The sequence below is a fragment of the Nicotiana attenuata genome, unplaced genomic scaffold (genome assembly GCF_001879085.1).
Source record: "Nicotiana attenuata strain UT unplaced genomic scaffold, NIATTr2, whole genome shotgun sequence".
Taxonomy (NCBI): domain Eukaryota; kingdom Viridiplantae; phylum Streptophyta; class Magnoliopsida; order Solanales; family Solanaceae; genus Nicotiana; species Nicotiana attenuata.
In genome coordinates, this window is record NW_017671072.1 from 183536 (window position 1) to 196531 (window position 12996).

General features: G+C 36.4%; 2 protein-coding genes across 2 annotated transcripts; both read right to left on the minus strand.

The window, feature by feature from the left end:
- Window positions 1-7367: 7367 nt before the first annotated feature.
- LOC109205672 (putative glycine-rich cell wall structural protein 1) lies at window positions 7368-7802 on the minus strand. The gene has a single exon (XM_019368409.1). The coding sequence runs from the start codon at window positions 7800-7802 to the stop codon at window positions 7368-7370; it is 435 nt and encodes a 144-aa protein (XP_019223954.1).
- Window positions 7803-10341: 2539 nt separating this feature from the next.
- On the minus strand, window positions 10342-11439 carry LOC109205675 (glycine-rich protein 5-like). Its single transcript, XM_019368413.1, has 2 exons — window positions 11278-11439; window positions 10342-10932 (listed from the first exon to the last, which is right to left on the minus strand). Exons 1-2 carry the CDS (start codon window positions 11377-11379, stop codon window positions 10585-10587), a joined length of 450 nt encoding a protein of 149 aa, XP_019223958.1. The 5' UTR covers window positions 11380-11439; the 3' UTR covers window positions 10342-10584.
- Window positions 11440-12996: the final 1557 nt, after the last annotated feature.

The following is a 12996-nucleotide window of genomic DNA, read 5'->3' on the forward strand; positions in this document are numbered from 1 at the left end:
TACCAAAATTCATTAACTGCTGTTTGATCCACAACAATTGAGCACAATAAGAGGCAGCAACAACATACTCAGCTTCAACAGTAGATAAGGCCACTGAATTCTGCTTTTTAGTGGCCCACGACACCAGACATGAACCAAGGAAGTGAGCTATACCTGAGGTGCTTTTTCTGTCCACAAGGAAACCTACATAGTCAGCATCAGCATATCCCACTAGATTAAAGTTACTACCTTTTGGATACCAAAGGCAAAGGTCAATAGTGCCTTTCAAGTATCTCAATATCCTCTTGACAGCAGTCAAGTGGGATTCCTTAGGATTTGCTTGAAATCGAGCACAAAGCCTTACACTGGAGACAATGTTAGGTCTGCTAGCAGTAAGATACAAAAGTGAACCAATCATACCCCTGTACAACTTCTGATCAACAGATGAGCCAGGTTCATCTATGTCTAATTTAGTAGCTGTTGCAATAGGAGCGTCTATTTCCTTTGATTCGTCCATTTTAAACTTCTTAATCAATTCTTTTGCATATTTCTGCTGATGGATCATGGTTCCATTTGAGTTTTGTTTGATCTGTAAGTCTAAGAAGAAGTTAAGCTTACCCATCATACTCATTTCAAATTCACTCCCCATTAATTTAGCAAATTCCTTACTTAGTTTTTTAGTGGTTGCCCCGAAAATTATGTCATCAACATATATTTTTACCACTAGTAGATCCTTACCTTTTTCCCTCAAGAATAGAGTACTATCAATCTTACCTCTCTTGTAGCCATGTTCAAGCAGGAATCTGGATAGTCGTTCATACCATGCTCTAGGGGCCTGCTTGAGTCCATAGAGTGCCTGTCCAGTTTATATACATGATCTGGACACTCCTTGCTTTCAAACCCTGGAGGTTGTTTAACAAATACTTCTTCCTTCAAGTAGTCATTTAGGAAAGCACTCTTCACATCCATCTGGTGAAGTGTAAATTCCATGTGTGCTGCGAAGGCTATGAGGAGTCTTATTGCCTCCAATCTTGCAACTGGAGCAAAGGTCTCATCATAGTCCATGCCCTCCTCTTGGCTATAACCTTGGACCACCAACCTTGCCTTATTCCTTGTAACAGTTCCATCTTCATCAAGTTTGTTTCTGAAAACCCATTTAGTGCCAATTACTGATCTGTCCTTGGGTCTTGTAACCAGATGCCAAACTTGGCTCCTTTCAAACTGATTGAGTTCATCTTGCATTGCATTTACCCAGTTTGCATCTAGCAAAGCTTCATCAAAATTTTTAGGTTCAATAAGAGATAAGAAAGCATCAAAAGCGAACATATTCTTTAATTGAGATCTAGTTTTAACTCCAGAAGTTGGATCAGTATAATGTTCTCAATGGGATGTGAACTTTGATACTTGTAAGGTTTCACAACCAACTGGTTTCTATTTGATGTTTCTCCCATGTTTTGTTGCTGAGGAACAAGCTCATGGACTAGTTCTATTTGGGAACTAGATTCATTTCTTCTTTGTTCAGTTCCCCCTGTCAGGTTGCCCTGGATAGAAGAACCTGTTCCATCACTTGTTCCTTCTTTTGGTGCAGCTCCATGAGCTGTGACTTCGCTTAATTCTTTTACCAGCCCAATAGCTTCATCTTCATGTTCCTATCTCTCAGAAAGAATGTTAGTTTCATCAAACACTACATGTACACTTTCTTCTACACACATAGTTCTTTTGCTTTACACTTTATAAGCTTTTCCATGTGAAGAATATCCCAAGAATACTCCCTCATCACTTATGGGATCAAACTTACCTAGGGAGTCCTTTCCATTATTGTGCACAAAGCACTTGCAACCAAATACCCTAAGATGGGATATATTTGGTTTTCTCCCTTTAAGTAACTCATAGGGAGTCTTCTCTACAAGAGGTCTAGTCATGCACCTATTAATGATATAACATGCAGTGTTTACAGCTTCTGCCCAGAAGCTATGGGGAAGTTTACTAGAAAGAAGCATAGTCCTAGCCTTATCTTCAAGTGTCCTATTCTTTCTTTCAACTACTCCATTTTGTTGTGGAGTTCTAGGGGCAGAAAAATTATGATCTATGCCATGCTCATCACAAAATTCAGCAAACTTAGCATTTTCAAATTCAGTTCCATGATCAGACCTAATTGATGCAAGTTGATTACCTAGCTGTTTCTGAGTTTTTCTAACAAAGGCAGTAAACATGTCAAATGCTTCATCCTTAGATGTTAAAAACAATGTCCGAGTAAACCTAGAGTAATCATCAACAAGCACCATCACATATTTCTTACCACCTCTGCTTAATGTTCTCATTGGACCACATAGATCCATATGAACCAGTTCCATCGACCTGGTCGTGCTTACCACTTTCTTGCTTTTAAAAGAGGATCTTACCTACTTCCCCTTGCACAAGCCTCACAAACTTTGTCTTCCTTAAACTTGATGTTAGGCAACCCTATCACCAAGTCCTTGGAGACTAATTTGTTGAGTTGACTTAGACTTGCATGTCCAAGTCTTTTGTGCCACAGGAGGGGATCATTGTCCAACACACTTAAGCAAGTGAGTTCATTTTCTGAGTGGACAAATCTACAATGTATATATTGTTTACTCTTTTTCCCTGCAAAACAATCTTGTCAGTGGTAAGATTTATCATAAAACATTTGGTAGAGGTGAATGCTACCAAGTTACCTCTGTCACACAGTTGTGATACACTGATTAGGTTATATTTCAAGCCATCTATCAAGTTGACATTCTCAATAGAATGTGAGTCTGTCTTACCTACCTTTTCAACCCCAATAATCTCACCTTTCTTACCATTTCCAAAGGAGACATTACTTCCTTTGAGGTCCTCAAGTGAAAGAAACTGGTTCTTGGTACCATTCATATGCTTTGAGCAACCACTATCCATGTACCATATTTGGCTGCTCCCTTTCACTTTGACCTGCAAGAGAAAATCGGGGGTTAGTCTTAGGAACCCAAACTAGTTTGGGTCCCTTTCTATAGGCAAAAGGGTGAATTAAACTCTTTTTAGCCCATCCTGGCAGCCTATTTTTTCATTGAACAAAGATTTTGCTCTTTTGACTGGCCTTTTCATTACATTCACTTTTGTAGTGACCAGTCTTACCACAGTGTGTGCAGATTTTGTTTTCAGGAAGTGTGATGTACTTGCTTTTGGGATCCCACTTAGGTGCAGGGGTCCCATAGCCAAGTCCTCTCTTATTGCTACTGTGATGTTCTTGTAACCATGATAGTGCATCAAAAGACTTATTCCATTTGCAAGTTCTGTCTAGTTCATGCTTAACCTTGCCTAGATCTTCTTTTAGGACTCTTATCTGTTAATCCTTTTTGTACAACTCATCCTTCATTTTTCCCAAATTTTCTTCTAAGGTGAGATATATGTGATCAACTTTCTTTTTACCTGTTCCTAATTTCAGTTTTAAATTTTCAGATCTAAGCTCTAACACAGTGGTGTCAAGTTCAAGAACCTGGTTCTTCAACTCAGTATTTTTACTATCACTTTCACTAGCCCTGAGTTCCAGATTTTTGCACTTAGCTTTCAGGATCACACATTCCCTAGACAGCTGTTCCTTCTCATTGTTTATGACCTCAGACTCATCAATGAAATCTTGCAGTAACTCAGATAGCTTTTCTTTAGACAAAAATTTAATCTTGTATTTGAGATGAATCACACTTATCTCTTGTTCATCATCTGATTCTCCAATGGCCATAAGAGCTTGTTCATCTCCAGCTTCATCTTCTGAATCCTCATCTGAGCTTTCTCCCTAAGTAGCAACCATAGCCTTTGTTGATCCTTTGTTCTTCTTGGGATGAACCTGTTCCTTCTTCCTGTTTCTTTGTTCAACCCTTTCTTTCATCCATTCAATTTCCCACCGCGGACAGTTCTTGATCATGTGATCAGTCTTACCATATTTGTAGCAACCCTCGTTGGTCTGTTTTTCAGGGGCCCTTGGTTTGTTGAAGGTTGCACCTCTCGAAGAACCCTTTCCTCTCATTAGGTACTTCTTGAAATCCCTCGTGATCATAGCCATTTCATCATCCTCTAGGTCTGTACCTTCAACTATTCTGAGGGCCAGGCTTCTTTCCTTCTTGGGTGCATCCATCTTCATGGTTTGCCTTCTAAGTTCATAGGCAGTGAGATTTCCAGTCAGCTCATCCAACTTGAGAGTGGTAATGTTCTTTGATTCCTGAATAGCGGTGATTTTGCTTTTCCAAGTAACAGGCAAAACCCTTGTCAGAATTTTCTCAACCTTGTCTTCTTCAAGGATAATCCTTCCAAGAGACTTAAGTTCATTTGTTAGTGTTGTGGACCTTGTATACATTTCTTGGATGGTTTCTCCTTCCTTCATGGTGAAGTTCTCATATTGAGAATACAATAGTGTTCATCTTGATCTCTTCACTTGTGGAGTTCCTTCATGAGCTACTTGTAAAGTGTCCCAAATTTCCTTAGCAGTAGTGCAACTTTGAATTCTGCTGTACTCGTCTGGACCAAGTCCACACACTAGCCATTTCTTGGCCTTAGCATTCTTTTCCCACTTCTTCTAGTCCTCAGCAGTGCAGTCAGCTCTAGTCTTTGGCACGTCCATTCCTTCAGCATTCTTCTTTGTAGTGGCCAAGGGACCATCAATAACAATGTCCCAAAGTTCATAGTCCTCTCCTATGATGTGATCTCTCATCCTATTTTTCCACCAGGAATAGTACTGGCCATTGAAGAGTGGAGGCCTAGCAGTGGATTGTCCTTCCCAGTTTCCAGGTGGTGCACTCATCTTGATCTGTTCCTAAGGTGTTAACCTCTTCAAGGATAACCCGCTCTGATACCAATTGATGTTTTATACTTCAATACCACACAAGAGGGGGGGGGGTTGATTTGTGTGGTACCCAATTTTTCGTTTAACCTGATTATAGAAGGACCTGGTTCTTCTATGTGTTCTAACTACTACTGTTGCGGAATAATAAATATAGAAAATAAAGAACACATAGATTTTACGTGGAAAACACCTGGCTCAAAAGGTGAAAAAATCACGACCTACTTTCCAGTAGGATTTTTCCAAACTCTCCACTAAAATTACTGAGCCAAAAACTGCATTTACAAAAACTCTTTTGTAAACCTAGGATTAACTCTAATCCCGTTGTGGCACACAGCCTCAACTGTTGCGACAACTTCATGTTAACTCTATCTTGAAAACTCTGAGTACCTAATACAATTGCTTCTAGATAAGCTGAAAGGTAAAATGTGAAAATCACCTACTACAATTGAACTAGAATAAAAGATAGATGCTTGGAACTGCTTCTTCTATCTGGTTCAAGTAGCTTCAGGTTTGCACGCTTGAATCACACACGAACTGCTTGCAAAATTGCCTTGCTATTTTGCTATCAATTCACGTTTAACTTCTGCTTATGTGCACTACCTGTAAAAGAGAACAACACTGATATTTATGGAGTTAGTAAGTAGAGATTGACTAGAAAACAGATGCTACTCTTCCTTGGTGGAAGAGTTCTAGTTGGTCTCATCCGCTAACTCTATCCATCTCTTAAACCGTGTTCTCTTTGTGTAAGGAGTCTTTCTCCTTATCCTATATGCAACCTTTTCGATCAGGATCAGGAGATATCATTTCTGGTAAGTTAGGTTTATCTCCTTCACTTGCAACTCACATGCTTGAGTTGATCTTCTCTGTGGTTCACTAGGATGGACCTGGTCCATGTCTGAGTTCCTTTGTCAATCTTCAAAACTCTCCTTTACTTGGGCCAACAGTTCCACTATAATTTATGGGGAAATTACCAGCTATGTCCATTTATAGGTAGCTCATTACAAAAATTGGCCGATTGATAAAATATTACAAATATTAGCCAAATTAGCCAATTAGCTATTTGTAGCAAAAAAATATCAAATTTTTGCTTTGTTTTGAGTGGGTGTTATTAGAATAGATTGGGCATAACTTAAGGAGCTTGACTTTCAGTTTTGGGATGATTTGGTGAAGTTTTGAGGTGGTTTGAATTGAAAATTCGAAGTAAAAGCTGAACATGAAAAAAAATAATATGTGTATCACACTGTGTATCATTTATGTATCACATATGTATCAAATTTGTATCACATGTATATCTATGTATACCTGTCTGTGAGATACATGCGTGATACATGTTTGATACATGTGTCGCAGAAGACTTTTTTGAACTCGATTTATTTATGAATTTTGATACAAGACCACTCCAAATCACCTCCAATCTTCCTCAAATTTTGTATATTGACTTATCTATATATTTTCAATGAATTTCAACTATACCCATTGAAAAAGTTCCTTTTTTGTTTAGATTTTTGGAATATTTGTATAGATTTTTGTATTTCATCACCTTATTTGCTACCCCATCCATTAAATTTCTTTTCCGTCTTGTATCTAATGTTGCTAATCACACTTAAAAATATGGAAGGTGATTTTTGCATGTGATTCTTTGAGAGAAAGAACCCTATTATTTGGTTTTTCAATTTTTGTTGGCTAGTTTTTGTAAGTCTATGACTAATGGCTAGAGGTTGGTAAGTTGAGATTTATTTGGGACATTTGTGTAAGTTTTCCTAATTTATGTGACATACTTTTTTTATTAGTTCGTAAATAAGGATAACACACTACATTTAAAAATACTTTAACTTTAAATTTTTTAATCCATTTTCTTCATTTCTTTATAGTCATTATTATGGAAGGTTTAATATCATAAGTTTCACATGTCTTCTAATCACAAATATTATTGCAGTTTTAAGATCACAGGGTTCAAAAGTCTTCCTTTTTTCTTAAATTGGAATGGAGAAAGTAGTATTATTGATCATCTCCCATGAAAGGGCTTATATAACTGAAATAACATTTGCAATAGAGTACAAAATCAAATCTTTCAATCGTAGATAAATAGGTCGTACTTTAAATTTTATTTCGAGGCTAGAGGATTCAGTTGGAAGGGGTGTTATGGGTAGACTTGGTTCGCACAAAACCAAAACCAATAATATATATATGAGATAATAATTCTAACAGAATCATCATTTTCACAATTAACTCCAACCAATCAAACTTTTAAATGGTAAGCGCGCATGATTACTCTTATATTTTGCATTCTTACACTACTGAAATTTCTTTTTGTTAACATCAACCAGTGCTTATACATATATATATATAACTTACAAGATCACATTGTTTATTCACAAATCACAATCAAGAAAAGCGTGCATGGCTCCACGCACATGTAATAATTAAACATAAAAGTAGTTCCATGGTATATATAGCTCTCTCCTTTCTTTGTCACTACAAAAGGTAATAGTATTAAATATATTACTGCGTCATATTACGAATAAGGACATTTCTTTCTTTCGCCAATGACTAGCTAGTAAAAGCTTGGTGAAGCTTTCCTTCTCATCCAAAGCTTGACACTAGGACTAGGAGTTGGAATAATACTACTACTACCACTAGAACCATAGCCTGCACCACTACCACTACCTTGGCCTGATCCTCCACTACCTGCAGGTCCCGGAGCACTAGCACCAGCTCCGCCGCCTCCACCACCGCCACCTCCACCGCCTCCACCAATTCTTCCCCATCCAAAACCGCTACCACTTCCAGAGCCATAACCGCTTCCTGTGCCACTTCGTCCTCCACCTTCTCCTCCTCCACCTCCACCACCACCGATAAAAGGTGATGGCGCAGGAGTAGTTGGGAAAGGAAGAGGTACTAGAGGAGGAGGAGCACCTGAAACTTGAAAAATACTAGTGTTCATCATGAGGAAAAAGGCTAATGTTAACAACAATAATATTCTAGCCATGTCTCTGAACTCTGAAGATCACTTTGACAGCTTAAGAATATGGCTTAATAATTGTTGAGCAGACACTGTATATATGTAAAACTACCTCATGGGGGTGGACAAGTATGAGCATATTTTAAGACCCAAAACCGGCCATTTCTTCAGGTAAAGTGACATAATCTTCGCCGTCTTAGCTGCTATAGTTGACACCAGTACTATCTTGATAACCCCCTAAACATGCCTTATTTCATCTACTTATTGAATATGTATGAAGTAACTTTTAGAGTTAGAGTAAGGTTCTACGTTAGATTAGTATAGAAAGGATTTGCACGATATTTAATATATTATAGCAGCGATAGATACTATCATAGAAAAAGAAGAGGTGGCCCGAATAATGAATTTTTCAAAAATATGATCAGAAAAATGAGAAAAATAGAGTTTTTCAAAAGAAAAAGAAATCCGAATTAGGCATAAGTTTCATTTTTCTTACCATGCATGATATTATATCAGACCCTATCTAATTGGTTTATTCAATTTTAGGCTTCCATGTCATATTGTCTACGCAATTGCGCGGATCCAGAATTTTAAAGTCGTGGGTATTTGCCGATAAAAATTCTGAAAGAAGAGGAAAAAGGAGCTTAGTTGTGGGTTCACTCAATATTTATCTAAATATTTTTATAGTTGCCTCTGAAATTTTACTAATCTTTCAAAGATAATGGGTGCTTGAGCCCCCACAAGTGGTCATGTAGATCCACCACGGTGTCTACGCTCTAAATGTCTAAATCTACTCAGTGCGAGGATTGTTAGAATGTCTTACATTGGTTTAGCGTATGAATTCTTTTCTCATAATTATATGTTCTTGGATAATAATCACATAACGAGCTAGCTTCACTTAGGTCCAATTTAAGGTACATATATAGCTAAGAAAGTTACTGTCATCGCCTCTAATTTCTACCTTGAAGTGTCCGCCTTAATTAAATTGATTTGAGCAAAACCGAACGTCAAATTAAATTTATACATAAAGTCCACTTGAAATATGAAATAAATAAATCTAACAAATAGAAACTATCCTTTCACACTCAAAAAATGAGGATGATAATGCACGGTGTCTAAACTAGTTCAGTCGACTAAATTACTTCCTCTTAATAAGTTAAAATTGGTACAAAGTCAAGATTGAATTTCTAGGTGTTTGTTATAACGTGTGAATTAGCTTTCTCTCCCCGCAACGATAAAGGAAAGCAAAAGAAGAAAGAAAGAAAAAAGTTAAGGAAAAAAAAGTGTTGGTGTGTTCACTAATGCGTTACAAAAGAGAAAGGGATGCACAAGAATCAAGTAAAACTGTGGGTACTGGAATTGCATATTCCATTGTTTTCAAACTGTGGAAAAAAAATTAATCCGGAGGGAGTTTAGCAATAAAATTAACACAAGTATTCCCTAGTTGAATTGGTAAAATATTAATTAGTCTCGCAGTAATTTGGAAAAGGTCTTTTTTAATGGATCACTAATCTTCTCTACATCATAGGATGTACTCCAAAGGCGTGATTTCGTCAAAGTTTCATCTCCCTCTGCTATGGACTAATTATAGTTGAAGCAATTTCATTTTACAAGATACTTAGAATTTAGAAATTATATGTATTTCATTTAAGGAATATTCTTTAATTAAGATCTATACAACTAATTAAGCGCACCAATCAAATAAGTTGAATCATCAAAATAGCATGTATGAGGGTTAAATTACCTAAGTACTTTTTAATTACTGCATTATATCAGTCACTTAGAGTCAACTCCAGATTATTCTGCTAGAATTTTTCTTATTTCCTTACTTTGAACATGTCATATCGCACTTTAACTAAAAGATTTTCGGGGGAATTTATGAATCAGCCAGCAAATAGAAAATGGGCTTCAATGGGATTTATATCCTATAGTTTCGCGAAATCTTAATTAATATGAATTATGATATTACTTGACTGCAGCTTAATTTATATGACACTTGATAGGCATGCATCATTAGTTCATTTTAATTTATGGATCGTAGAGAAAAAATTTTAGTGAATGGTTTGAAATGGCATCTCATATATTCTTTTTATTCCAATTTATGTGACATTTTTTGCTTCTAGAGAGATTCAAACTATGTAAACTTTGGATAATATTTTACAACGTATTTTTTCGTTATATTGATATGAGAATAATTGTAACTTATAATACTTTCCATATAGTTTTAGAATATCCAAATTTTAATTTTAAAATATTGAGTTACTCTATTAATTGTGTGTTTAGAAGATTTTTCAAGTCAATCTCCTAGTGCAAATGTTTGTATAGCCTTTGACTTGTTCAATGGAGAAAATGAGATTTCCTTCATTTCGACCAAAGCTTATCATTTACATGATTTATCCGTGAGACTGTGATGCATCGTATCTAGAATAATCTTGCTCTTTGTTTTCTTTTTTACATTTCTATTCCTCACAACATTTCCATAATTGTAATTAAGAACATGCATATTTTCAAGTAGAAAAGACTATGACCACATCCACGTACTTCGAGTAGAAATAGAGGAGCAATATTTTTCAGCCAGAAACAAAGATGATAAATTAGAAAAACAAGACAAACCAACAATTAGAGTGACTTGAAAATTGAACCTAATACAACCTAAACCCAGTACAACCAAATCCTAGCTTAGGAACAACACTAGATAACGCAGTGAACTAGGAAATTAAAATACTACTAATACTTGGAAACTTCAAAACACTAAACGTACACTTGACACAAACATAGGAAAATTGGACATGCATGCAACAAAAAGTTTCTAGGGTTTAATACCACCAATGCCACCAAGACCACCAACTCCACCACCAACACCTAGACCACCAACACCACCAAGTCCTCCGGCACCGCCAACGCCGCCAGCTGCTCCGCCAATGCCACCAAGCCCGCCGAGCCCTCCAATTCCACTGACACCGCCTATTCCACCTCCGACACCCATGCCGCCGCCTATTCCACCAAGAGTTGGCAATACACCAGCATAGCCACCAACTCCTGCCCAGCCACCAACGCCACCAAATGTCATGAAATTCTTTTGGTCATCAAGTCCTTCACTAGGGGTTGGAGCTGTACTTATAACCTCAGTGTTTACGGTTAGATCCTGAGTCTGAACCTAAATTAGGAACGACTTTTGTTAGAAACAGTAGTATATGAGATGATGCTACACTAGCCATAATATACATATAATATTTCATATATGAGTTTAACTTTTATGCACTAATAGTTATAAAAAAAAAAAAGATTAATACTATGATGTCACTACGCCATCCATAAAAAGTGTGAATGAAAAGATACACTATCTATCATGTCACTGATAACATGAAAAGATAACTATAGTGTCCCGTCCATAATGTTACATTTCTTACTTTCTTATAAAAGGTTAAATCAGTTATAAATTAAATCTTTATACATACAGAAGTAACATTATCCTTGTTAACAAAATAAATTAAATGAAAACCTGAGTCTGAGGCACGTTTGGTTTGGACACTTCAGGAATATTTCTTGCTGTTGCATTGACTAGTACAAGTCCAAACACAAACATTACGTACCAACTTGCCATTTTTTCTACTCTTACCTCTCCCTCTCTCTACACACACACACACAATGGGATAAGTTTTACTTCTGCTGCAGTGTGGTAAGGAAACAAATGGTGATGAACAGGGGTTCTTAAAGGAGGAAAAGAAGGGAGAGGACAGTTGTGAGAATTGAAGAAAGGGGCAAATATAGTAAATGAAGGGTATTAAACGCAGCCCTAACAATCTCGAGAGTGGCATTCTTTCTGTATTGCAGTGTTAGGTAGATAAAAAGAAGGGATCATTTAACGTTTTAATGTCAACTCAATAAACAACAAATATCAAACAGTATATGTTTTTATGCCTCTCACGTTATTCAAGCCATTCAGGGGCCATGCATGCAATTCTTACATGCTCTTTGCGCAACACTTGTTGCATCGTAATTAGGCCACATGACCAACAATATATTTCTAATTAACGTGTTAAAATTACGTCAGATAATATAATAAGTCAAGTTTATGATGAATAATTTTATAAATTCAAGGCAAAAGATTGTAATATGAAGTAATCAATTCAAAAATCGTGTGACACTATCCTCAATTGCCTCAACCATTTCTGCCATATCTTTGGTCACAAGATTAACTATGAGACAAAAATCTAAGATTATCTTTTCCAAAAAATGTTGCAAAGATACTATGCACAATATTTTCTGTATCAAGACATGTCAATATTTTGGAAAGTACTTAGGTTTTCATATTCTTACTAACTCTCCTAAGCCATCTGATTATTGTTATATATCCTTGACAAGTGTTGAATGTGTGTGAACAAAGTCCCATATGAAAAGTAGAAAGGAAAAAGATTCTGTTTATAAGGAATTGGACTTAATGGTATGATGCCTTTTAAGGAAAATCGTACATTGGCCCAAAGCGAATGATATCACACTATATTAAAAGTATCTTTGGATCATTTTCCTCCAACAAACAAGATGTGGGCTCTCCAAAATTGGAGAACTAAATGTATGAATATAGCTGGTAAGACTAGACTTGTATTCTCCACTCTTGCAGGTATTCCTTCTCATGCAATGCAATACTTTACTACCGTCCTCTATTTTAACACAACTATCCAGATTATAAAAATAAATGGAGTATTAAGCACTTGCAAATGTAAGTTCCTAGGCCATGTGTTTAGCTACCTCAAAATGGCGGTGATGAGACTAATTAATAGGTACGTGCAGGTTCAATTTCCATTACTTTTAAATCGATTGCCTCTAATAGAAACTGTGTAAATATTGTATTTTCTAGCAATTAATATTCTATAAATACCTCCTATTTTGTGGATCAGAAAATCATACTATGAAAGCACTAGTAAGTATATTATTCTTGAGATGTTGTGAGAAGAAACTAGAAATTCACAACGAAAATTGGAATGAATCTATTGGGTATAGGGAATCTCAGAAGAAGCTACCACATTTGTCAGGCCCATTAAAGGGAAACAAACGAACCAGAAAGCTAAATTTTTTCTGTAGGTGACCAGCTAGATGGTGCAAAAGATTGCAGTGAACTTACAAAACTTTGAACAGCAAAATATTTTTGTTGACTGATCTTCGAACAATCAATTAATGAAACTCCAACTGTATCCTAGTATTGTAAGTACTGTACTTTGCT